The 26,797-nt window shown below is 37.7% G+C and overlaps 1 protein-coding gene across 9 annotated transcripts in view; it reads right to left on the reverse strand.

The window, feature by feature from the left end:
• LOC309884532 (potassium voltage-gated channel subfamily KQT member 1-like) overlaps positions 1-26,797 on the reverse strand; it is a 527,319-nt gene that overhangs the window by 132,199 nt on the left and 368,323 nt on the right. For 2 of the 9 annotated variants that reach the window (XM_082773607.1, XM_082773608.1), the window contains exon 19: positions 7,237-7,319. The exons of the other annotated variants lie outside the window; for them this stretch is intronic. In XM_082773607.1, coding sequence (XP_082629733.1) covers positions 7,237-7,319 — 83 coding nt within the window. The remainder of the gene's footprint in view (positions 1-7,236; positions 7,320-26,797) is intronic. 9 annotated transcript variants of the gene reach the window in all.

The raw sequence follows: 26,797 nt of genomic DNA on the forward strand, positions 1-26,797 counted from the left end.
CTTCCTTCCTGAAAAACTCTGGATTTTCCCAAATTGCCCTCTTGTAATGGAAAATGTGCCAATAAAAATAATCTAAAGATAAAACTCCTTATTTTCTTTGAAAGGTGACAGATTTAAGACATATTAAGCAGTTTATGTCCCCAGCTTCAGTTAATTTCACCTGGCTTTAACTTAAAAACACCTCTTCTTCTTTCCATTGTTTCAGAAGCTCAGAGCTAAGAGAAAAGCATGTGTCCACATGAAAAGATCAATTTTGCTTTAGTAAATATTGTATTGAGAACTGGCAAGAATAAGTCAGCAGGTGTGTGTGGGGATGGTTCAGAAGCAGGTTACAAGAAGCTGTTGTTACATACATGTATATAATAATAGCACAGTCCCAACAACATGAGACAACTAGATCAGCCAAGGATACAGGATTTATAGATTAGTGTGAAGTCCTTGCACTATGCTTTTCAGGTTCACTTTCCAACAATCTCATGACAGAACTGGCAGTTCTGTCATATGGTGTCCACATTTTCCCAGGATTTGAAAATACAAAGTCACCATAAAAGCTCCAGTTGTGAATGGGACAGGATGTTGTACACCCACCATTAGATAGTTATCAGTGATTGTTGGGACCAGAGAGGAAGTGGTTATTGGAAATAGGGCTGCCTGGGCTGCTGATCTCCACTTGGATTATGACACTGATGATAGGCAAAGTCTTTTTCAACAGGTTTGTGAGTCATCAGCAAACAGAAGAATTAGAACAAGATTTTGTTCTTCAGACAGGTTTGTCCCCAGAGATAGCAGAGAGTGAGACTGTTGATGCTACATAATCACCTTCTTTGTAAAATGTTACAATGCTTTTTCTTGTGCTTTTTCTACCAATACTTGGTTTTGAGCAACAGAAAATAAAATCCAAATGGTATGGCTCAACAGAGTGTTAGTGAGTTAGTTATTAAGTGACATCTATAGACATTAATATACATTCTTAGTACATGTTTCAGGTGTGCCTCTTTATACCAGTTAAAGTTGAAACTGTGCTTAAAAATGAGTCAAAGAACCTATGTATAAGCATTCAATTTATCTGCTCTGGTTCAAGTAGGAAAAGTTTGCTATCATTCCTATAGACTGTTTTCTTTCTAAATATGAGGCTTTCTGAATTGTCCCTTAAAATCTTTTGAAATAGAAAGCAAAATATTAGTATCTGCTCATTATACTGATTTTAGGAAGCAGGCAATTCACCAACTGCTTTCAGAGACATTTCTTTCAACCTCATTGTCATTTGCTGGATTCCTTCCACTGCCTCCTCCTTAAGTCCTACCTACTGTGAACCACTAATAAGCCAAGAAAATAATCATAGCTTCATATCAATTTCCTTCCATGGAAGCCACACCTCTGTTGGAGAAGCTCGTGCATGTCTCTAGTGAGGCTTGCCTTAGCACCTAAAAATCAGTGAGGGTGACAACACTGCTGCTTGCTAAGGTGACTTGAAATGAAAAATTAATGATCACACTTTGAGATGTAAATAATAACAATAATAATAACAAAAAGCATGACTATAGGCTTCACAAGTGGCAACTGTGCCAGCACACTGAGAACAATATATTCAGAAAACATTTCTGCCATACTCAGTGGGTATTAACCATGTGGTGGGGGCAAACCCACCACAGACTCACCTGATTCCCTCCCCATATTTAACGAGACAGAAGTTGAACTGGAGGCAGAACAAAGAAAAGTACTTGGTGCTTACTCTAGGTCATTTCTGAATTTACGATACGCCATACACCTTGCACACAGCAAGATAAAGAAGTGACTGCTGATAAATTCAGCAGGAATGGGAGAAATAGTGGGACTGTACAGGTTTTGGATTTCAGTGATATGAAAGGAAATTTTTAATTCTTCTCTTTTCCTTTCCCATTCTCTTTCCTTTCCCATTCTTTTCCATTCTTTGGAAAGCTGCATGCTTGAATGGTTTAGATAGGGATGAACATTAAAAACAATGAGTAATCTATACAAGTTAATCTGCCTGACTGGGAGAGCCTGTGGCTGAAGCCAGACATCTGGGCCTGTGCTAGACAGTTGGGATTTATTTCAGCTGTCTGGTCTAGAGTTGCATCAGGACCACAAAAGATTGCCTGATTTGAAGTGTGTGGACTGAAAAAGCTCCCCACATGCATGGGGCTGCAGGGATTGTGTACAGTGGTTCAAGGCACACTTGAAACAGAAACAGGTCTTCAAAATCTGTGTGGGTTATTGCAGAGAATAAGGTAGCTGGAAGGATCTTAAGAATTCTTCCCAGAATCAGGAGGCATAGTAACACATCATTTCAGCACATGCATCTCCCTCTATCAGGCAGATTCTCTAGACCTTCTTTGAATAAGACTGGGGCTATCAGGGCTTTTAAAATTTCCTTTTGAAATTTTAGCTTTTGTTGAAGAAAAGGGGGAGAGGATCCTGTAGGATCTAAAAGGAAAACTGTTTTTGCCAGAAGTTCCAGGTATTAAACTATTTTCTTAACTATGTATGTACAGCAACCTCCAATTTAATCACATCTTTGGCAACCCTAACTAACTTATAAGAGCATACCCATCCCTTGAATACAATATATAGGCTTGCCAGACAAGAATATAGCAATAATTCATCTGTTTGACTTATAAACTTATAACTTATAAGTTAAAGACTATAACTTATAAGACTAATATAAGAATAAATAACTACATAAGACTAAATAACTATAAAGACTATAACTTATAAAGACTTATAAACTAAATGCCTATACGTACTGTTAGCTGAATTATCATCCCACTTCATGGGTTTGGCATTCTGTGTGTATTTCTTTGGTCTATGTATATTATATCTGACTAGTTTGCAATAGGTTGGAAGTTATTTTGCTTTTCCTTTGGCACTTGCACATTCAAAACATAGAGAATTTAATAACTCTCCTGCATTCTCTTATGTCTCTTTGTACACTCCTTTCATGCCGCAAATATAGAAGGCAAATGCTCCTCTAATGTAGAAATAACAAGCATTGCAAACATGTTGCAACTGATGAGGTACATAACACTGGCAACACAACCCAACTCAGATCTTCAAATGCACCCTGTGGTCTGCTGAACAGAGTGTGCATTTGATGTACATCTGAGAAAAATTAAATGAACTCTGCAGGATACAGGTACACTGACAGCATCAGTAGAAGATGGCATCTACTTCCTACAGGCTGGTTGCTGTTGCTAAAGCATGTCCATGCTTTAGGTCCCCAGAACAATGTTGTGAGATGTACCAATAGTGTTTGCTGGTTTCTGCTTTATTTTGAGAATAATTATGTGTTTTTCCTTTCATATACATCTTGAAATAGCTGTTTCAAAATCCTGAAATTATCAGAAGTGAAAACACAAAGTTTTCTTTCCATTATGTATATATGAATCCATAACTTCTGTAGTTTCAAAGCATGCCATTTTGAAGACAGTTCTTAGGATTGTCTTCAGAATGACAGTTAATTATTTTCCCCTCATCTCACAAGTACAATAGTCCCTGATTAGCTGTGCTTTTAGGAAGAGATAGGGAAGAAATTTTCAGAAGTAAATTAAAAGTGATACAGCAAGATTAGTACTTTAATTCACCCAACTAGAACATCCTGAGAAGATGACAAAAGGTCTTGGAAGGCCCATTAATTTAAAGTACTGCTGTCTCAGTACAAACATATATATGAATACAGGAAAAAAAAAAAAAAAAAAAAAAGATGACTGAATCAGTTCTGTCTTCACAAGATTTTGTGCACCATTTCATCTGCTTGTGAGAATCCTGTGAGAAATAACAAAAAAATGTACCCAGAGGGAGATGGTAAGCTTTGACACAGATGCATAGTTTGCTGTATTTTCAGCATATATGGTTCAGGAATATATAAGAGAAAAACACAGGGACCCCTCATCCTTACTGTAGACTCTAACCTGAAGTTGATACAAAATGAATATGAGGGATTCAAAAAGTTCTGCCAAGAGCAGTTCTGAACACTGTGGACAATTTCAGAATTGAAGAGGTTTGTGGGTATCTGCCTGGTGCCTTTCTGGTTCAAGAAATTATGCCATATAACTTGTCCAACTTCAAACTAAAACACCTGCCTAATGCCATATGACCAACCTAATTTAAAAGTTCATTTGTAATTACTTTGTAATTAATCAAATACTTAGTTGTTTTAATTAAGAAATTGATTGAAATTTGATAACTGATTTATAAACATTCTAACTCAGAGCCAATATGTTTTTATTCAGTTTGCCCAAATTTACACTAGAGGTCAATTAATTTTGAAGAAATTAAAGTTAATTATTTACATAATTTTGAGTGACAGCTTTTATATGGGATTGTGCAGTTTGGTTTTCATGATCATTAATGTACTTTACATATTTCTTGTTAATGTGCATTATTTTTCCTCAGAGTCCATGTAGGCAAACCTAGAAAAATAAAATTCTAAAGTTATTTATGCAGGGTCTGTGATTTATCTCAGTTTTCCCCAGAGGAGCGACGGGTGATGCAGTATCAGAATACTTACTCTCGAGCCAGAGAAAGACAGGGAAGGGAGATCTCTGTGTCTGCTTTTGGCATAGAAGAGGAGCTATGTTTTCACTGTCCTGCCTTTTATTTGCAACTAGCATTTTTTTTTTCCTCCTTGCAGCTGAAGCCCCTAACAAAAGGGAAAGAATGAAATGAAACAAAAAAGCATCTGCTCTGCATGGAATTGGGCCAGTCCAGTCAAGTTTAAAGACTGAATCATTTGAGGGGTATGAGACTGGCAATTTACTAATGAGTACAACTTATTAAAAAGACATGAAAAGCTCCCTAATTACATATTTGGATGCTAAGTAGCCATTCTCAGCTCCAGAGACAGCATGACTTTCTCTTCCAGTCTTGTTCCAGACCACACGTTAAAGAAAACAAGCATCATAAAGGGTCAGATGTTTTAAACACTAGGAACTAAAATACCGTAAAAGAGTTAACCAAACTCTTCTCAAGGCTTTATGCTACTTTCTGGTTTAAGTCTTACTGAAGGCTAAAAAATGTTGGTCATCTTATAATATATGCATTTAGAAATATGTAGTAAATCTCCCTGAAGATACCAGGTATCCCAAGCCTTTCAAAAGTAACACAGTACATTAATCCCAGACATCTTTTCTACCCTACCAGGCCTAGATTCCCTGATCATTAGTTTTAAACATCTATTACACTTAAAACTCAAACCAGTGCTGAAACCTTAAGGACACAAAGGCAGACATTCAAATGTTAAAAAGCAACAGAATTAATGTTGGCCACAGCCTTACTTCAGCTTCCTTGTGGATATTAATTATGATAGAGTCTTTAATTACATGATCATACACTTTTTTTTTTTTTTTTTTTCCACAGGAACCCTGCCTCATTTAATGCAAAGGTTCAGTGGGGCTCAGTGCCAGGAAACCTATTTACAATTCCTATGATGTAAATGACTCAGTATAATTATTTATTGCATATTATCCAAAGCCAGCACCAAATAAAAAATAATTCATTTCCCCATGATTTTTTTTTTCTTTTATAATGTATTGATGTAGCATCCAAGTGTTCCACTCATATTCTTGAATTTATCTGCAAAATCACCATTGACAAATAACATTAGCGCTATTGTAAGTCCTAGTTTTCCAGGACTAATTCCCTTTTCCCATCCATTTACATTGTAAAGCCAACAGTTCCTGGAAGTGTTGGATTAATTGGGCACACACAACACAGCTGAATTGCACAAAATTGTACATTGCACAAAGACCACAATAACCAGTATGCATTGCATTTTCAGTTTGATAGCAAATCATCTGCACAGCACAGAGATACACACCAGCACTTTTCAGCCATGTTGAACCCTAGACAGAAGTACAGAGAAACCCTCCTTGTAGTACTCTATGTAATCTGTTCTACAGGAAATGATATTCAGATAGTAGCACTGCTGTCAGAAGAGGAGAATCTATTCAGTGCATTGCTGCTGGTTACAAAATTTAAAATCCAAAAAATCTTCAACAAGCAAGTACACAACATATACACAAAACCCAAGGGGAAAACAAACAAACAGAATAAATGAGAGGATACTGTATTTCCATATCAACAGCTGTGTGGGTGCCACACACCTATGTCATTTGCTAAAGTGACAGTCAGATAACAGTAACTCCTTATAAAAAATAACTAATCTTGTGTGTAAAATTTACATAAACCTAGTTCTGTTCATTGGATGGGCATATGCAGAAAGACAGTAGCTTTCTAGAGAGAAAGACAAGATTTACCACTAAATAAGTTTTCTGTGGCCAGTCATTCATATGAGCACAAGCAATATTTCAGCAGTGTTGAAAACAGTATACATGGGACACATTTTCTGCAACCTCAGTCATCCAGAAGCTAAATGTTGACTTGAAGTTATATTTTCAGATTCCCTCCATGATCAGTGGAGAAGACAGCCTCCAGTGAATGCTTCATCCTTACTGTTCTAGCTTAAATGCAGGCTATGCAACAGCCAACCAAACTATAAGAAGCAGAGTTTATGAAGTTAAATTAAGGATAACATAAATAACATAAATTAGGATAACATAATTCTGAAAAGCATTTTTTTTCCTACTGCAGAATAGCAGGTGACTGAATTTCATATGATCTAGAAAGGCTAACCTCTCCGACTGATGCAAGTATATTCACAAAGAAGATGGTCACAGACTGATCCACCCAAGCTATTTGCTGCAACATCATTTACCTTTAAAGTCTCCCATCAAACACAGAGAAAGGCACACTTAAATACTGAGATGAGGTCTCAAGTGCAATTTACAGCAGGTTGACTGCCTTACTACCTTATTTCATTTGAAGGTATCTGACAAGGGGGGCATTTATAGCATCAAAGCAATAGGAAGGTGACACAAAAGACTGGCAAAGGCTTTCTGAGTACCTGAAAGCTCCTTCCTTGCCACAGGCATGGCCACTTTCTGTAAACATAGCAAATCTAATACAATATTGAGAAAATATTACTCTATACAGGACTACAATCCCTCAATGCCATAACCTCCTCCCCCCAAAAAAAAACAGCCTTTAAGGATTACTACAACTTTTGCCTTTTCCACAAAGATGAGTTGGCAGCTGGGAAAGGAAGATTCAGTGGATAATTGGCAGGCGGTGCTCCTAACTTTATCAGGAAAATATTAACAGAACTTTTTAGACACAATCTGCAGACATTCTCATTTTCCTAGAAAATCTAGACCTTACCAGTCACAGAAGACACATGACACAGAGGTGGAACAATGAGATGGGGCTGGGTTCCAACTGAGTGCCTCCACATAGAGAAGAATCTTACAAAAAAAAAAAATGAAGTCATTCATGTATGGCCAGGGATGATCTGAAGACAACACTCATTTTTCTGGAGAATGCTTCAATAAACTTGAACCAAAGCCAAATACTATTAAACACCAAATTCTGTTTCAGCTGATAGAAGGACAATGAAGAAATAATAGTACAATTCACAAGTGTTGAAGGGAAAAACAGTAAAGATTATAAAGGTATTTTTATTCTTGGCTGACAATTCTATCAACGTAAGCCAAAAATCAAAAGGAGTAGAATAGCTTCTTTCCTTTATTCACATAAAAGGATTCTGTGCAGAGCAGAACTTAAGAAAAACGATCAGATTATGATTATATAACCTTAGCATGAACTTGGTGACCAGTATAGTCATGTCAAATTAGGATGCATTATTCAAACAGCAGGGAAGGATGAAAGTGTTTACCATCAGATATAAAAAACCCTGCATTTCCCTTTCTTCTAACCTGTTCTCTTATTTTTCCTTTGCTGGCTATGTTGGTGGGCTGGCTAACTGTACCAGCTCTCCTTCAAAAAGACAGAAATTATCAGTAACAGATGCTGATGGAGCTGAAAAGGACAGACATCCAGCCATCATTTCTTCCTTCTGCTTTTTCCCAAAGCTTCCACCTTCTCCTCCTGGCAGGAAAGTGGTCTATTTCTCATTCCTTTCATCCATAGTCCTCTGTGCTTTCTGTCATACCAGTGTTCCTGTTCTGACTTCTTTTTTTTTTTTTTTTTTTTTTTTTTCTTTTTTTTTAATCTCCACATGATATCATTCTCACATTTCTTACCATCTTTTTCCATTTTTTTTCCTTCTTCCACTAAAACACATTGTGTCCATTAATGCTTAGACCATACCTTGTCACTTTAATCTGTTCAGATTTAAAAAAAAATAAAAGACAAAATAATGGAAGAAATAAATGCCACTGAGCTGCATGGATGAAACACAAGCTGAAGCAAAAGCAGTCATAAACAAATATTTATATGCATTGTAAGTATATCTAATTAGTATAATTTAAAGAAAGTGTTATTACACTGGTACATTTTGTGCAGAGCCATTCTAACTATCTGACAATTACTGACCATATCATGATAGCTAGAAATTAAATTTTCTCTTACTACTTTGAAAGACAACAAAACCAAATTTTAAGTCTCTGAGCCCCTCAAAACCTGAGCACTAAAGCCAGCTTTGGTATTTTGGTAAATTATCCACCACAGAAGCTTCTTTCATCTTATACAAATTTCTCTTACACAGTTTTTACCCTCCACCTGAAGACTGAGAGTTTGGAAATTTCAGTTAAATATTTATGGCAATATTTGATTCCTCTATTGAGTCAGTTCAGATTGTCTTTTTCTCAATCAGTCATAGCAATGAAATACAGAAAAGAGATAGTTACCTGCCTTGATACTATGTAATTACAGGTTGATGTGTGCACAGGCACACGTAGATTCAACAGAGAAAAATTTCTTTTTCACCTACTTTTTGTAGTAAAAATTTTTCAGTACAACTAAGCTTTCTAGGCCTTGGACAGGTATGCTACTAAGATAACTCGTCTGGCTTATTTGAGGAGTGACATAAGAGACTTTCCATTGCACAGACCAGTTCCCTCTTGGAGAAGTTTAAAAGCTTCACTGGATTACTGTTCAGACAGAAGTCATGTAAAACATTGTATCCAATTTGAGAATAAGTAATGTGTGAGGTGGGACCATCATCACATTACCACTGACCTGAAATCATAGTCCCATTAAGAATTCTGCAATGCAGCAGTAGCTTTGTATTGCAAAGAGGTCTCCCTCTCCTCTGCACTCAACCTACCTCTCTGTCTTCTCCCTGTGTAGCCTCAACAGAAAGAAATGGCTTTCTTCAGAGAATGGTCTAGAGCACGCGGTTTATGTTTCTGGTCAAAATGTCTTTGTGCAGGGGCATCCCTCTCTGTCCTCAGACTCCAACAGCGGTCTTGGTTCCTAAGTACTACACCCTCTCTGTTTGCAGAATGTCCCTTTTTCAAGAGTAGTTGGGATGCATACGTGCACAGTATAAAGAACACAAAGCACACAGACATCTTGCATCCTTTTGAAAGACAGAGCATGCTTGTATGCAAACTCAATCTCTCTGAATATAAAGTTGTTTCTTTGAGAGGAAATCTACCTATCCCTGAATTATTCAGATCTTTTTTTTCTTTACTGTTGCATGCCGATGTTTAACATTCCAGTACCTACTTTATAACAACAGCAGCAGAAATTGGCAATTGTTTCTCAACCTAGAAATAGTGAGTCATCTGCATGGAAGACATTTCTCTTTCATACAGACTCTTGTTTTGTTTTTTAATTATTCTGTAGAAACCTTTTGTGCAGTCAGAATCACATAGTACATATCCCACCAGTGACAAAAGATAGTGCAAGCCCAAGCATTTCCAGCCAGAGGGGTAGCCCTTATTGGCCAGTTCAAATGAAAATCCTACCCACCATCTCACCTTTCTCCTTTCTCCTTTCTCCTTTTTTTTTTTTTTTTTTTTTGTTTTGTTTTGTTTTGTTTTGTTTTGTACTTGCAATGCTTTTCTTGGCACCACCTGACATTCCAAGAGACTGATAGTTGAGCAGCACCTCACTAAAGTATTACATGATTATATTAAGTACTTTCACATGTGGAATTTCTGCACATCCAGTATTCAATCTGTGACACTAACAAATAGGGTATTAATTAACAACATGGTGATTAAAGACTTACAGTTCTGACATCTGTAATAAATGTTCCAAAGATAGTGTCCTTGCGTCAGGGATCTGTAAATCAGAGTGCTCGCCAAATGAGCTCTGTTCTTTCTCAGCTCATTGCCATTCGCTGAGTACTAACAAGGTTAACAAGGCAGAGCTAAAGCATTTGAATCAACCCTTACTTTTTCAGAGGACTTAATGAATCGTGAGCAGACCATTCATATCAAGTGTTTTGCAGCAATAAGGGGAAGTTGATTGAGTAGTTTACTTACTGTACGGTTTATCAAAGTCACACCATATCTGAGGGAACCCCATCAGTTACGTAATAAAAGTTTTTATTTCCTTCTCAACATCTAATTTGACTATTTCATTATATTTCACCAGACTTTGTCAAATTTTGAAATTTGCTTCTAGACCACTTCATTCTCCCTTTTTTGCCCACTGGTAAGGCAGGTCAGATGGAAATTTTCTTTTCCAACAGAGTGTCAGTTCAGAGATGAAGTTGATTAAAATGTCATATATATAACAAAAATATTGGCATTCAGTCAAAATCTCACAAATTAGTTATGGCTTATTTAATTAACATTCAACTATAAAACATGATTTACCAAATATATTCACCTAACAAAGGGCATGAGATTTCTTACTGAATTCTCTCTATTTGACACTCATAACATGCAAACATATATGGTTTTCATTATTTCATTTCCTTCATGATAGAATATTTCAGCTTGTTAATGTATATACAAATACTGGTAATCCTGAAAGCTGGTTGGGCTTTATTTTTCTTTCAAATTTTAGTTTCTTTCTTTCTTTCTTTCTTTTTATTTTTTTTTTTTTCAGTTTTCTTTATGTTATATACATCTTTGTGTATGGATTTTCAAGAGCAGACAAATAGTGAAAATGGCACATTGTCTCAAAGAAAATAGTGGAAATAGGCAGAAGACCAAGACTTTAGAGAGATATTTTTAAAATCAAAGTTGTTAAGATCCTGGTGGTTTTTAAAGTTCTTTGGAGAAAAGGCTAAAATGGACTCCCCATCATGCCATTGTGGGTAAAATTAGCAATGGCTAGGGACACTTACAGAGGTATTGCAGAAAACTTTTTTTTCCATTGCTTCTAGCATGTGGAGACTGTATGAATCCTGGAATTGTAATCTGGTGGATACACATTGACAGGCAAAATTGAGTCCAGACTGTATATGTATCTGGTAGGACCACTTTCAGTTTTGTGTCCTATGTACAACGGAGATGTGAAACTTGATCTGTGACATTAATGGGATCAAATGGTGACGCCTCATCCTATGGAACAGGAGAGACCTTTTGTACACTCTCTTGAACCTTCATGGTTTTTGCTAAGGTCTTGACCTTTATTTTGGTACAATAAAATTTGCTAACCAAAGGCATCTCATTTCTCTCTGTATGTATTATATAAAACCAGATACACATTAGTTTCTCTGTCATGTGATATCAGAACCAAAAATGTGTGACAAGCAGAAAGTACCTCTCTTTCATCAAAATTCTGATCTTGTTTAGTGCTACTGATTTTCAAAGGAAAAAGTAACAATCACACATAACTATTTTTCAAGATAAACTATGCCTGAAAATAGTTTTTTTTTTATTCTCCCGGAAGAGACATTCTGTGCCTGATGCTGGGACCAACTATATCACAGAAAATGTTGTTTAAAACAACAAAAGTAATTGCAGTGGTTTATTGGCACTTAAGTACTCAGATAAAAATAAGAAAGTTAGCTATTTCTGCTGACAGGATCCGTAGCATGTACACACCAAGTACAAACCAAAGACAGTGGAAGGTTCTCAGAGTTAACAATGAAACTTGGAATAAACAATAGGTTTGCTAAGGAAGTTGACTGAAGTTTAAGATAACACCTTCTCTAAATGTATCTTCAGAAGGCAGATGTTGAGCCAATGGAAAATTCCCAGACACAAAATAACCAGACAGGAAGCTATGGATGAGGGACAAAAGGGGGCAAGAAGCACAAGGGTATTCTGTAAAGAGGGCAGAGTCTTGGATTATGTGACGTACCTGCCAAAGTTAAGTTTAGCCAGAACATATCTGTAGTTCAGAAGTCAAGAGAGTGCTGCAGAATAAAGATCACGGGCAACCTTTATCCAAATAATGCTGTCAAACAGTGAGAAAAATGAAGTAAGCATCCTCTACAGTTTGTTATTTTTATGCCACAGAAAGAGAACAATAATATTTCAGAATCCTGGGCATAGCCTGTCTGCTCATTGTCAGCTAGGGCCAGTCAGGTGTCCCTGAGGAGGGATATTAGCCAGAGCGGCCATACACCTGCACTTCTGGAACAGAACTTGCTCCTGGGCATACTTAGGGTCCAAATTAATCTGGGCAGAGAAACTGTCTTTACTGCAAGTGCCCATTTAAAGGAAGAGGATAATAAAGAGAGGACACCCTGCCAAGGAAATGGGTCTGAAAAGCTAATCTAATGTGCTTCTGGGAACCAGTGGCACAGGTCTGTCCTTGATATCACCGGGGCCAAAGAACAAGCATTTTGAATTGCAAGAAGCAAGGTCAAAGCAGTTGAGGAGCTCTGAACTGGGACACCTCAGAAAATGGATTTGGGAGAAGCAACAGTTCTCATTTCTTTGATTTTGATGCCAGCAGACCTGGGAATTTCTTGACTGTCATAAGGGCAAGAAATAGCTTTGTAGGTAGCAGATGGCTCTGCAGTTTGCCTGAGAGACATCAACCACTACCAGGCTCTAGATGAGTTCCTACCTACAACAGTAATCTCTAGACTGAGAAAGAAAACCATAACGTGGCATACCCTTGTTTGACAGGTCAGTCACTCCCAGGTTAGAGTATGAAGGCTTGAGACCCGATAGCTTAGTGAATGGCCAAGAAAGGAAGTTCTGTCAGCTCTGCATTGTCTCTCTTGCTCTTAAACTAAAATAAATCAACTGTCACTGCCTCCCCTTTTCAAGTCACATGATTTCTTTCCCAGTGATTTCCTCCCTATATCTCTTCTCCTCTTTGAGGCAATGTTAGTATGTTCTTCACTGCTTCTGCTCTGCTTGGATCTTCTTTTATGTACTCTCTTGTGCTTTCCTTTTCTACTACTATCCATACTTCATTTTCCTAGTTGCTGATCATTTTTGCTGCACTCTGCTTCAACATGTTTCTGTTGCTGCCAGCTCTGCAGATCTCTTTGTCAGAGAACATCCAAAGTACACACAGCCCTCTTCTAAATGTTATGCCCTCTTTTCATCTGGGTCTTTTTTTTTTTTTTTTTCTTTTTCCTGGGATGCTGTATCTAATCAATGCCAAATGACTGTAATGCTAAAAAGTAGTCTTAGCATCTGAGTCATTTTGTGATAAAAATTAAATAAGGAAGAAAACAGCTTGAGGGCCCAGGAGTCATAACAGGCCAACAGCTTAAACAGAAGCCTCATTTTTATGCTGTATGCTCTTTGTTTCTCCTTAAACACTGTGGGGCAAACTCTCTGATATGGATGAAGCATAACATCTCATGATTGGCAGTTCAGATCATAGTCTCCAAGAGTGCACCACAGCCACAGAAGTGGACAACTGCCAAGTCACCTCTGAGAAGCAGCCCAAATAACATCTTTGATTTAGGCCAGTGATTTCCAGCTGTGGGTCATGACCCCACATGGGCTGGGGTCAAGACAGGGTTCACAGTGGGTCATGAAGTGTTAGAAAAAGCTGAAGAAATATTTAAGCTTAAGGATTGCTGTTCACTTTTCTCCCACTTTGTGGGGGGATTGGGAGATAGGGGGAGGAGTGGAACTGCATGCAAACAGATGATCCAAGAAGGCTGATTGTTTCAGAAATTCAGACTTGAAATATTGGGAATTCTACACTTTAGAGAAATTAAATGGTTCTGTGGCTTGAGTACAAGGGGACTGCTTTGTCTATGTATGTTTTCTTAGTTTCCTTTCCTTTCTTTTTTAAAGTATTAGTTTGAAATTAGCCAGAAGTCTGGAAAGGTTTCAGTAACCTTAGAAGAGAGACTATCAAACAAATACAAGAGACATCAGCATGAGCATCCTAGTGACAGTACCTGGCTTTCATCAAAATATTTTGAAAGGGTTCTCAACAGTGAAAACATTTATCCTTCCACTAGAGTAAGGAAGCTTTCATTATCCACATTTTACTGGCCAGGTGACTTTCTCAGTGTCATGAAAAAATTCTGTGGCAGAGTTGAAAGCTGAGTCCAAAACTGAAGTCTTAATTAATATAATGCCCTTGCCACAAGACTATTCTGTGCTCAAAGAGTCCTGAAAAAAAATGCATTTTCAATCATATGAATATCACCAGCACCTATGTAATTAGAATTGTGCAATTACAGGAGCATTGCAATAGACCTTGGGGTCATGGAAGCTGTGAGAGGGATTAATCCAATGACTGATTTTTTTTGATCTTACACTAATAATACAGATGCAGCCATAGACAGCGATTTGCCAATATGATTTAATCCCTAAAGGGAATACCTGTAAAGTCTTGCCCACACTTGTTTATAAAAATCAAATTCTGTTGCTGTTTTTTGTCTTTCAGGATTACAGTGTCAGTTGATAAAAACCATAATTTTAAAAATTATTATTATTATATTTACTACTCAGTAGCAACAGTAGTGAATTACCAAAGGTCTTCCTTACATAGGCCATTCTGCAGCCTGTTAGCTGGTAACTATAGCTTTTGCTAACTGAGATAGATTCAGATGTGGGAACTGAAGTCATGTGGGACAACAGGCCATGCTGGGAGAATTATCTTAAAGCAGGCCAGCCAAGAGCAGTTTGTGAGCAGGTGTGGCATGGCCTTTGTTGTGTGCATAACCAAGAGCAAGATGTGCAGCATGGAACTTGTTTAGGAGGTCAAGGACCTCAGAAAACTTCTTCAGCAACATTTTTGAACCTGAGTAAACTGCAACAGCAGCAAGACTTATCCGTACGGTATCAGCTCACCATGTCTACAACTCCTTGGAACACGGACTAATTAGCACCAGAATAAGCTTTCATTGATTACATTTTACAAGCAAAGATACTTTCAGTTAGCTGATATCTCATGTTGGTTCATCAATCCAATTGCTGGCACAATTCTGTTCTCTCGTGTAGGTAAGAACTTGGACTCACCCATTACAGACTGATTTGTTAGGTGGGAAAGATCATTTATGGCTTTCACATCATTGCTTTAGCAATGGATCTGGATACTCTGGCTTCACAATTTGCTAGTTGATAGTCTTCTGCCTTTAGTATTTTCTTGATATATTTATACTATATACTTTCCTACTTACTTTTAATATTTCCTTATATACTTTTTTTTTTTTTTTTTAATTAAGTAAAATCTCAAAGCAATTTGCTTCATGTGATTTCCTAGTGATGAAATGAACCTTACATAACTTTGTATGTAAGAATAAGTCTGTTACAAACTAGACAGGGACAGATTCCCCCACCATTTTCCTCTTGAGTTTGGGAAGCTTATCTGTTTACAATTGTCACCTCTCTTTCTGCATGGGAAGGTTGGGAAGCCTGGGATTTTCGATATTTATGCATGTGATGAGTGGGGTAGAGTAGGAATGGATGCAGACTAGGAACATTTTGATTTTAGAGCTCTTAGAAAACTGTTAATAGGATGATGAAAGCCTGATCTCACAGATCTGTTACACTCCACTGGACTATTTTGCAAGGTTTCTTTCTGTAGGGTGATATTAAGTCACATCACAATACCTGTAAAATTTTCACCTGCTAAAAAGAAACAAAATCACTTTTCTCTGTCTAGACAAATACAATGATAAAAGTGCTTAAAAATACCTGTCTAGAGACACTCCAGACTCCCTTAACACCTGAGATCTCTTACTCTGGTAGACAAGACAGATTAAATCATAGAACTATGTCCTTTTGGAACAGAGGTTAGAGGCCTGCTAGGGCCTTAAATGGTACTACAAAACTTTTTCTTCATTTATTTATTTTTTTCCCTGTGGTAACTGAATCCCACATATACTTTTCTTGCTTTTATTTTTTAATAACAGAATGAAAAATATTATGGCTCTTCATTTCATCGTTGTAGGTACTTGTGTGTGCGTACATTTATAAACAACATTAGGGCATTGCACAGCGGGAGCAGCTTGAAGAAAAATGATGGCATGTAACGCAGGCTCAACCAGCATTAGAGAAACTCACTGGGCCTCTTAACTATTAATTTTCAAAGATCTGGATTTTTTAAAATGTGAACGTTTGTTTAGAATGTGTAATATCAAGATCTAGGTGTTTGAAAAAGACTTAATGTTGAGTTGTAGCTAATTGTTTGTTCTGGGAGGTACTAGTAATGTATATATATGTATATAACTACATAATTTGATGTATTTATATATACATATTACACACATTTAAATATGGCAGCTCTTCATCAGAATCAGCTGAGTTGCACTCATCTTCTAGAGGGGGGAGTATGGGTAAGCACAAGCTCAAAGCTTCTGTTAAATATCATACCTCTGTAGCCAAGACAGGAAAAAGCATAGTACAGAAATTCAGAGGTAGAAGGTACTAGAAATAATGTTTTCAGCTCACACCACTCTCTTCTCTGCAACTGTGTATGAATTCTCCATTGTCACTCAGCTGCGCACTACTGTGCTTTGTAAATTTACAGACAGAGCAGAAGGAGACTCCAGAGGTGCAGATCAGTACCCTCTGAGATACAGAAGCAACCCATTGTGCTAACAGCCATGTGGTTGTATGGAGCAAAGAACTAGAAAAAATATGTCAGACTTCATCATTTCTAGATGGAGTAGCAAGTGGAATAGTGGAATTACTTTTTTTTTTTTTTTTTTTTTTTAAGGTTTCTAAGTAAAATCATCTTTAGAGAGATATCTTGGCTCAGCACTTCTTCATTTTCCTGAATCTGGAAGAAAAGGGCAGTTCAACTATCTTTGCTGGAGGCTAAACAGGATCTAAAAGATACATAAGATACATTGGAATTTTTTGCAGATGGGCTCATGGCTTTTTTATGTTCCCTACCTACCCAATACATTCACAGGAACAAGAAGAAGGACCATGATGAAATCCTGGTCCAAGTGAAATCAAGGCAAATTTTTATAAGGTGGAGATACCAACAGTAATGTCAAATTGTTGGACACATGAAAGGGTCTCCAGACTCTGGGAGTTTGTGAAGTCTGACTCCATGCATCTGTAAATGGAAGACATAAAGAGTAGATGTACCGACTTGACAGAAGATTAGGGTTTTTTGGAAAGGTCTGCTAGCCTCCTTTCTGCAAAGAGCAGAGCTAATACAAATATAAACATGGAAAAGAAAGGCCTCTCAAACAGTGCTAGCCAAAGCCACATGTTTAAATTATATTACAATGGGTGTTACACTCAACTAGTAATTATCTGGAGCTAAGCAATAAATATATAACAATAACTTTAATAACTAATCTATGATAGAACTCATGAAAGAAATAGAAAAATGTTGTCTGGAACTAATTAATGCTCAAAAATTAACAAGCAAGAGAAAGATAAACAGTATGAGATCATCTTCAAGTAATATAAGGAGCTGAACTGTGGTGTATTCCCTAGGCAGAGTTGAAAACAGTGGCAAATCTAAATAAGTTTTCCTGGAAATCACAAAAAAATGTTTAAAGGGCATATGAAATACATATTGCATAAATCTTCCTGATACCTAATTATAAAGATCTCATTGCCAGGTATGGTGACTTAAAATCATTCGGTTTCCTTGCATCAGCAGAATTCTCATAAACATCAGCATGCTCAATATGTTGACTGTTTTATTTCATATAAAAACATGATTATCTTTGTGCTCCAAGTCTGTAAGCAAATTATATAAATGGCACAATTTCATGCGATGGCTTATCTGAAACAGCTGGCAGATGTGCACTTATGCACACCAGCACATCTATCATCTTTAATCCTTTTCAAATATAGGAGTTGTGTTACAGCAAACACAACTATTTTAAATCTAAAATTCTCTTTGTCTTATCAGTTGTGTCCTCAGTTTGGTCTCAGAAAGCACTGGTCCTATGTTTTGTACTGTAAAGCATACTAACAGGCATAATCCCCAAAGCACAGATATCAAAAGGCATTAACTAGCTCAGGTAGTATTGTTAACAGTGCCTCTCTCTGTCTTGGCAGTGGACATGGCTCTGGAGAGAGACATTCAGCTGACACCCAGGTGCTATCTGCAGAACAGGGAGTGAAGAGATGTAGGTAACATTCATCCATACCATCTCTGGAAACGACAAAGTCCAGTATCTGTCCCTGATTTAAGTGACCTTAAATGACAACAAAAAGACCAGTTGTGAAGGTGGTTTTCACACTGTCCTGCAGATGCTAGTTCAACAGGAACTAGAATGAGGCTGTGACTACTTAATAATTCATTTCAGATAGGCTACTTTAGACCATTGCTTTTTCACAGGCTTAATCTGACAATTAAAAGGCATTGATGCTTGAAGGTTTGCCATTCATTGTCAAATACTCTAAGCACACACTGTGTTTTCTCTCTCCCCCTTGTTTTTCTTTTTAATATATGACCCATGGCTACAGTTAATTTCCTAGCTCAGAAAAGCACAAATATTACAGATTGCTGTAATGTTAAAACTGACTCTATTGTGAATACTTTAAGTTACTAATAAAAAATTCTAAGCCAAGTAATAAAATGTTGTTTAATTTGAGTAACCTAAAACTAAGCTCAAAACACAAAAGGGAGATTCCTCTCTCTCCTCCATAAAACTCTTCCACAGTTGTACTATCAAGATAGATAAAGGGAACATATTTCACTCCTTATGTATTTACTCAAGTATTATTATTTTTTTTTTTATCTTATAGAGAAAATACATCTGAATCTGTAATGCCAGCCAAATCCAGCCACGATGAGGCAACATATGAAACTGGTTCACACTGCTGTCTCAGCCTGACTTATCTATTTATAAATAAATAAATAAATAAATAATCAGTGGAACTTGTGCCAGGTCAAGAAATTATTTTTCTGTGAAAATCTAATGATCAAAATGAAAAGAAAAATAAAAATCAGTTTTTAATTAAACAAGTCAAACTTATTTTCCACCAATCAGCCTCCCAGCTGTCAAATTTGTGGATTACAAAGCTGGAAAAACGGCTTTCCACGGAATTCTGACAAACTTCAAAAACAGTCAACACAAAAATATCTATTATATAGTTAATAAAACACAGAAAAGCTTGTTGTTCATTAAAATATGTTGTTCTGATCTTTTTTGTTCCTTGCTGCCATGTCTGTTAGAAACTTACAAATAGGAATAAAGCACTATAAGGTTTCAGAGAATTAAAGCACAGAAGCCTCAGTGACAGCCATGTGATGTCTGTGCACATAGTGCATGGTTTACCACATTTTGTCCAAGACAGAGCCAACACATAACAGAAAAGGAAGCAGGCAGCACTGGGGAAAGCCTAGAAGCAGCAGTCATTACAGAATTGGAGAGTTTCCCTGAATTTTGTTATTTCTTCTTGCATGCCTAAACACGTAGCTAGTGTAAGTCACCTCCTCAGGGGAAGAGCAAGTATCACAGTGTAATTCAACCACAAGTCTAGCCTTTGAAGCACTGCAAAGCCAAATTTGTATAAACCTGGTTTCACAACTCATCCTACCACAGATTTCTGTTTTTCTAAGTAAAATGATTTTCTTCTACCTTGTTTTTTCCTTTGAAAAATGCAGGGAATAGCGTTAGCTCCTAGAGATGCCACCAGGAGAAACATACCTCTAAGACTGCTGACATGACCAAATTCTAGGCAAGAGAAGTAGATGAGACCTGTGCAAATCATCAGCAGGAATGCTAACTAGAAATGGGCCAGGAGATTTTCTTCCTCAGGAAGCACTACCATTTGCACAGCACAGCCTTGACTTGAGTACTTTTGTCTGGGGCTTTCCATTGCTAGTCTATTGCATTCCTAGTCCTGGCTTTTTTCCATAACAGAAACAGTTGATCATGCATACTTTGCAAATGTACATCGCAGTTTAGTTTTCCTGTCTACCACAGACAGTGTTTGGCAAAGTGAAAAGATCTGGAGGTGAGGATCTCTGGATTGTGCGAATGTGCACACACTCTGAAAAGAGAAGGGGCTTCAGAAAAATGTCAGATCCTGGGAGTAACTTCTGCAAAGATTTCTAGGACTTGGAATCTGTCATGATTAAAACCAGTTGTTCTCTTTCTTATCTTCTGTCAAAATTGAGAAGTGTAATGACAGCTCTTAAAGATCGCACTCTCCAAGGATTGGGAATGCTGAGTGGCACGTGAGCCAAAGAGAGTGAAGGAGATTAAGAAAAAAAAAAAAAAAAAAGGTGAAAGTTCCCTTCTGTCTATCACAGAAATGTAGGCAAGCTTAACTTTGCCTTCCAACATATGGTATAAAAATGTATCATCTTTGAATGTATTTGGCATTAGAGTGAAAATCTAAAAGGCATCTACTGATATTAATATCACAAACATTGTACTGTGCTACAAAATGAACTTTTTTGGCTCATACTGTGAAATGGCAGCTTAGAAAATAAGAGCGCTCTGTTGTGATATGCTTTGATTGTCATATGTGTATATGCATCACACACACACAAACAGATCTGTTTAGCGACAGCCTCCAAAACAGGGTCTTTGGAAAGGTTACTATTCTGCCATATGTAAGACGTTGATTTATAGTTATATTTTTCACAGCATGACACACATTGTTGGTGAACTGAGGCCGTGATAAAATCACAGAGGTGTAAAGTTTCACTGGCTGGATGGTAAAGAGCCGAGTCAGAGAGAGTGTAATGTGAGTCGAGAGCTGCACTCCAAATGAATGAACTTGTATTGTGGATCTGGTTACAGCCGGCACACTGCCCTAATCCATCAACAGCAAGTTCATTTACAAACCAGCCTTTGTTTTTAATCCATGAGCCTTTTGGGATTCACTATAATCAAATGACCAATCAGAGGAACACATAAGAGGAGAAAAAATTGCTACAGTGAAGTTTACTCTCAGCCACAAACTCTTCCTCCAAACCCCTCAGGTAATGCAGATAACAGTATAATGCACAGCATTAAGCTTGCAGGCATTAAAAACTTCATGAGTTAAAAGTTAAGGCATGGAAAGCCAGCTCTTGTTACATTCTGGGGGTGCTTCTCTAAGGCTTGAGAAGGCTTTGCTTACAAACCATGTATTTTTATGGCACAGATACAGATTAGCGATGGAAGACAGCCATGGGGATTATGAGAGCTGCAGTATACTTGGAGTTTTTCTCTTGTTTTGAATGAACAAAAAGAACATCCTGAATTTTGCAATTAAAATGTGTCAAGCTGAAATAACATATGTTCCTTGGCGAGGGTATGATATTAAGCCTTGGGGTGTGTCTATGTATACATAAACAAATACTTTTATTTAAAAACGTGTATGTCTGTGCTTTATGCTTTTTCAGTTCGGCATAGACAAAGACGAACCTTGCTACTTTTCATTTCAGAAGACTGAGCTGAATATCCACAACTGCCCAGCAGCCCATATTAAGATGAAAAACATCCATAAAGACATAACTGGGGGAGAACATAGTTCCCAAGGTAGTATGATAAGATCAGGTTTTGTACTCTTACACCTTAACTCTGGACTACCTGGATGACCCTAACAGGCTCCTGCAGTTCTTCAGGATGGGCCCAGAAGAAGAAGATGTGCAGCATAGCTTACTTACCACCATCTGTCTGAGCAACTTAATGTGTTATGTGGCGGGGGGGTAGAGGGAAGGTGGCAAGTTGCACACACCATGCCATTAAAGGAGTGACAGATGGTGATGAAAGTGCCATAAAACCATAAGCACTGACAGCTCACAGCCACAACTGAAGCAGCTGCTGAGGTATCACATTGTAAACAGTTCCCCCTGTTGGGTCACCCCCCTTGAAGTGCCTGTCACAGAAACTGTCATCTCTCATCAGCACTGCCCTGTCCTACCACATCCATGCCACCAGCATCTCCCTTCAGCAGGGGATGCCACAGGCTCTTCTGGTGAAAGGTGGGTGAAGGAGAGGGACTGCAAGAGGCTTGTGACAGAACAGGAAGAAACCCTTTTTCACACCAGGTAGTCTGGTCACCCTGAAACAGGCATAAAAATGGGGACACAGCCCTAAAGTCCACTACACCAGAGTATGTGGAGGATGTTGGTGCCACCAGGTTATCACTATGAATTTCTTGTTACTTCTCCCCACCCTGGTCTCCCAGCTACACAGCTTAACTTCATGCATGGGAAGCCAGAAAAGTCTCATACCTGTGAGCATGGCCAGGCAATGCTGCCTAAGAGCTCCTTCCTAGTTAGTGATGGATGGACTAACCAGCCCAAGCCTTTGGCCTTCAAGTCTGCTGGGCTAGCTGTGGTGAGCATGCAATCTCAAAGATGTCTATCAGACCACTCACAAACCCTCTTTACCCAATCACGCTAAAGAGGGTAACCTAGAGTATTTCCTCTACACTGAAAATCAGGATAGCCAAAATCCCAGAAACAAGCTCAATGCTCTTAGGAAGATATTCCTTTGATCTGGAAGTAAGTTGTAATAAAACAGGCTTTTCTCAGGAAGAAAATTGTGAGACCAATACTCCTGTGAGCTGATCTCAAACATCTATTCTGTTACAGAAATTCTATTTCTTTTTCTTCTTCTTCTTTTTTTTTTTTTTTTTTTAATTATTATTTTCAGACAGATGCACAGACCAACGTGGCTGCAATAGCACACAATTTGTGCTGAAATTCCTGATGCTGGCTCCACTCAGCTTGGGTGGAAGTGGTGAGCTTTGATGTGCAAAAGGATATAGGAAGGGGGCTGATCGGTTACACCTCATGTTTGATATTTTGATACTGTTGATAGGGCTGCCCTCAGGCTGGGGAGCCAGAGCAGTCCTCCAAGAGCATTTCTGGTCACTCAGAGCAGCCCTAGAGACTCTCTGGCAGGAGATTTTAAGAACTACTTCATGCCACTGTGAGCTTCCCACATGAGCATTTGTTGGGAGTATTAGTTTAAAGACTGTGAGCACATGCCAGCACTGATTATTACTGTGTGGCTTAAAGCAATTAGGTACCTAATTTGCCTTGTTTTCCATGAGAAGAGAAGGCAGGAGAATGAATCCTGTCATATACAGCCTGAACTGTCCTCAGCAGGTGCCTCTTACTAACCCAGATTTAGCTCTGTTGAAGATCCATAGAGAGTGCCTGCTTTCCCCTATGCACCAGGAAAGAAACGAGGAGCTTTTTCACTGTGGAAATACTGTACAACAGGAAGCACAGTCTGCTGGAAAAATTTAGCCAGACCACTTGTCATACAGAAAATGCTGTTCTCACCCAAATAAAAATTTAAAAATGTGCTGAGTTCAAAAGAAGTAGTAGCATATTACACACACACACACACACACACATATATATATATATATATTTTTTTTTTTTTCAGAAAGTGATTTTTACTAGCTGGGCTTTGATTTTTCATAATTTTCACTCTTTAATGACATAACAAGAATAATGTGCTAATAACATGTCATTAAAATAGTTCAACAAGTTTATATTAAGGCACTTTTTTTTTTTTTTTTTTTTTTTTTGTTTTCCTGGAGTAAGTTTTAGTACATAGTGCTGAAGGAAACAATTTGTCTCCTTTTCTTGACTCATTTGATGCCATGAATAGGCTTAAGACTTAGATCAAAGTACAAATTTTGGGTGGATAGGACTGCTCAGATGGTGTCTACCAGTACATTTTAATGCACATTTTTATTTTGCCACACACCCTGTTTCCTACTCTGCTCTTTACCTGTATTGGAACTCTTGAAAAGTTCTTTCACCCTGGTGTGCCCTTTGTCTCCTTAAATTTACCTCATCTGAACTCTGTACAGGTTAGAAGTTTATTCCAGCTTCCCCTTTAAGTGAACTCTACACAGCAAGCCTGAAATTAATTTCCATTCACAGAAGAAGAAGTTTAGCTGTGGCAGAACCCTGTCCAAGGCAACATCTTTTTTTAGCAGCACCAGTGAGCCCACGCAAATCAACATGTGGCTGTTCCTTAGAAAGCATCCAATATTTGGGCTTTCTCATTTAAAGCCACTTGCATTGCATGTCAGCCTGCCAAGAGACATACCCATGGTCTCTTCACCACTGAGTATCTCACAGTCTGCCTCTCTTCTATCTTCATGTCTTTTTTGGGCAAGGGTTCTCAAACTTTGCCAGTATATGGACCACTACTTTTTTTTTTTTTTTTTTTTTTTTTTTATGGATATGGACTTCTAAGTAAAGAATTTCAGCCTCCTGATTACATACTTACTATTCACCACTAGCTTTTGTGGCCACCTTAGAAGTCATCTATGGAGCCACAGATCATAATCTGAAAACCACTGTTCTGTGGTACTTCAATACTTATGTTAATAGTTAGTTATGAAAATGGTACTTATCTACAAGTATGTAGATGATCAAGCTGCAAGGTCACAAATACTGATCATTTTTGAAATCAATGCTCCTGAATCACGCCATCAGTACAAGAATTTCATTTTTCTTCAAAAGAAACATAAGGAAAACTTTTTTGAGTGCTGAGGAAAGTTTCCAGTGTGAATTCTGCACAGAATAATCCCTTTCCCTTTATCCCCCTATCCAGCCTCCTCTAAGTGTATTCATTTTTAAATCTCATGCTTTTGGAGTGGATTAGACTTTACAACACCAGAGTAGCAAAGAAGAAGGGAGTTTAAAAGTTTCAGCTTCACCATCAGGATATTGCAAATGGTCTGTTGTCTACTGGAAAATGGGACTGAAGCTACATGGTGGCAAATGAAAAGACACAGCCCTGGTGATAATGCAGGCAGACATCAATTCTTCAAGTGCTTTCTACTGTGAATCCAGGAATATCTGGCAGAAAAACATTGGAAATTGATTTAGTACATGAATATGTTACTACAGCCTTGGACTTTACAAATAGATTTCTAAATTCTATCTGCAGATTGTTGTTATTTTTCTGAAATAATTTCTCATTTTATTGAAGTCTTTGGTTGTATTATATTGTGCTGTATACTTTTTCACTATCTGAATGTGGATAAACTAGATAAAGAAAAAAAACAATTATTTCACTTATGTTTAAGCATCATCACCAAGCGTAAGTCTATGTAACTGCACAGACTTCTGTTTCCTTGTGCACAGGAAACAGGCCTCAGTTTGGCAAAGAAATAATATCTTGCAAAGGTAAGAAAGCTGATATCAGGTATTGTTATTTTATTAGCTTTATTATTGATAAGCATGGACTGCTAGAATGTTTTAAGAGTTATCCAGCCTAGCAATCCCCTACTCACAGACTCTGTGTGTAAGCTTAGGCCCTTAAATGGTTGAACTATTCTTAGCCTTATGTGGTGAATAGCCAGGAATGTTCACGGGCAGAATATTAAGGACAGAAGATGGCCCTAACAGTACTTGGCAAAGGAGATGGGATTTACGGAAAATTTGCTTTGATACTGTTGACTCCTAACTACTGCATACTGATGCTGTCCCAACATACAAAATTAGCATTAAATTTGCATTCCAGATGAATGACAGGGACTGAGAAGAAAAAGGAATCTAAGTTAAAGCCAATGGAACTAGATTCATGCCCATGACCTGGCCAGGTTATAAAACAGACAGGATATCTTCAGCTGGGAATTCACTGACTCTGAGAAGATTTCTAGCCACTTCCTAAACAAAATCCTTCCTCTATAATTGCTTTATAGGAAACACAACATACCTTGTCTAAGTGGTATTTGTGGCTGGCACAGTTACTGTTGGGTTCTACAAAGATGCTTTAAAAGTGCAGTCATGTTACATAGATGTCTGACTGAGAAGTCTCCTTTTAAATCTGCTCAATGAATACAGAACTACAGAACTCTTCTACAAATCTTCCCTACAGTTGTGCTTGCTTATTATGACCAAAGCAAGAGAGAAGCTTAGCCAAGCAAAATAAATATGCTTTTTAAGGGGAAAAAAAAAAAAAAAAAGGCCTCCACAGCTATCTGAAAAAATGAATCCAGTGTTACATTGTAGTGTAAAGTGAAGCAACATGCAACTAATTTTTAAAACCATATATTAATTCACATTGCTTAACATCTACAAGAAGTGACAAAACTCCAATTGCAGCTGAGTATATTTTGGTAAAGCATGACAAGTATTTGTGCACTGTTGTAGAACCTTGTGACTACCACCTTGCGTTCTTCTTACAGAATATTATTTGTTTTGTAGTCAGAATGACTGAATTTGCTTTTAAACCATTCTAATTACCACTGCACTAAGTTAAACAATGCCTTTTGCAAGCCAGAGTTAAAAAATTACTCAGTCTGCATACTAGGGAGATACTTGACCTGTCATATTGCAGCCTTTCTGCACTGGAACAGAGCAGCTATTAAAATAGCACCACATAAATATGTGGGCAAATATATATTTGAGGGCAGAATGTCAGGAGTCCCCTCCAAAACAAAACCAACCAACCAAGCAAAAACACCTCATCCATTTAAAGATAGAGGGAAGGTAAGGCTGTCTTTTTGTCTTATAACCTGGACATGAGAGCCAGCACTTGTCACTGCTGGGAGGAGCAGTGAGTGGTCTTCATTAATATAAACCGACAGGGCTCTTCGCTTTACAACTCCTGAGCCCCAGAGAACCATGTAAGGTATTGATTTAGGAGTGATACAGAGGGAATAGTGCCACCTACTGAAGTAATTATTGTTAGCACTCTAATTTCTTAACCTAGGCTCTGTAGGGCTAAGGTTATTGATACTGC

The sequence above is a fragment of the Aythya marila genome, assembly GCF_965140915.1.
Source record: "Aythya marila genome assembly, chromosome: 1".
NCBI lineage: Eukaryota > Metazoa > Chordata > Aves > Anseriformes > Anatidae > Aythya > Aythya marila.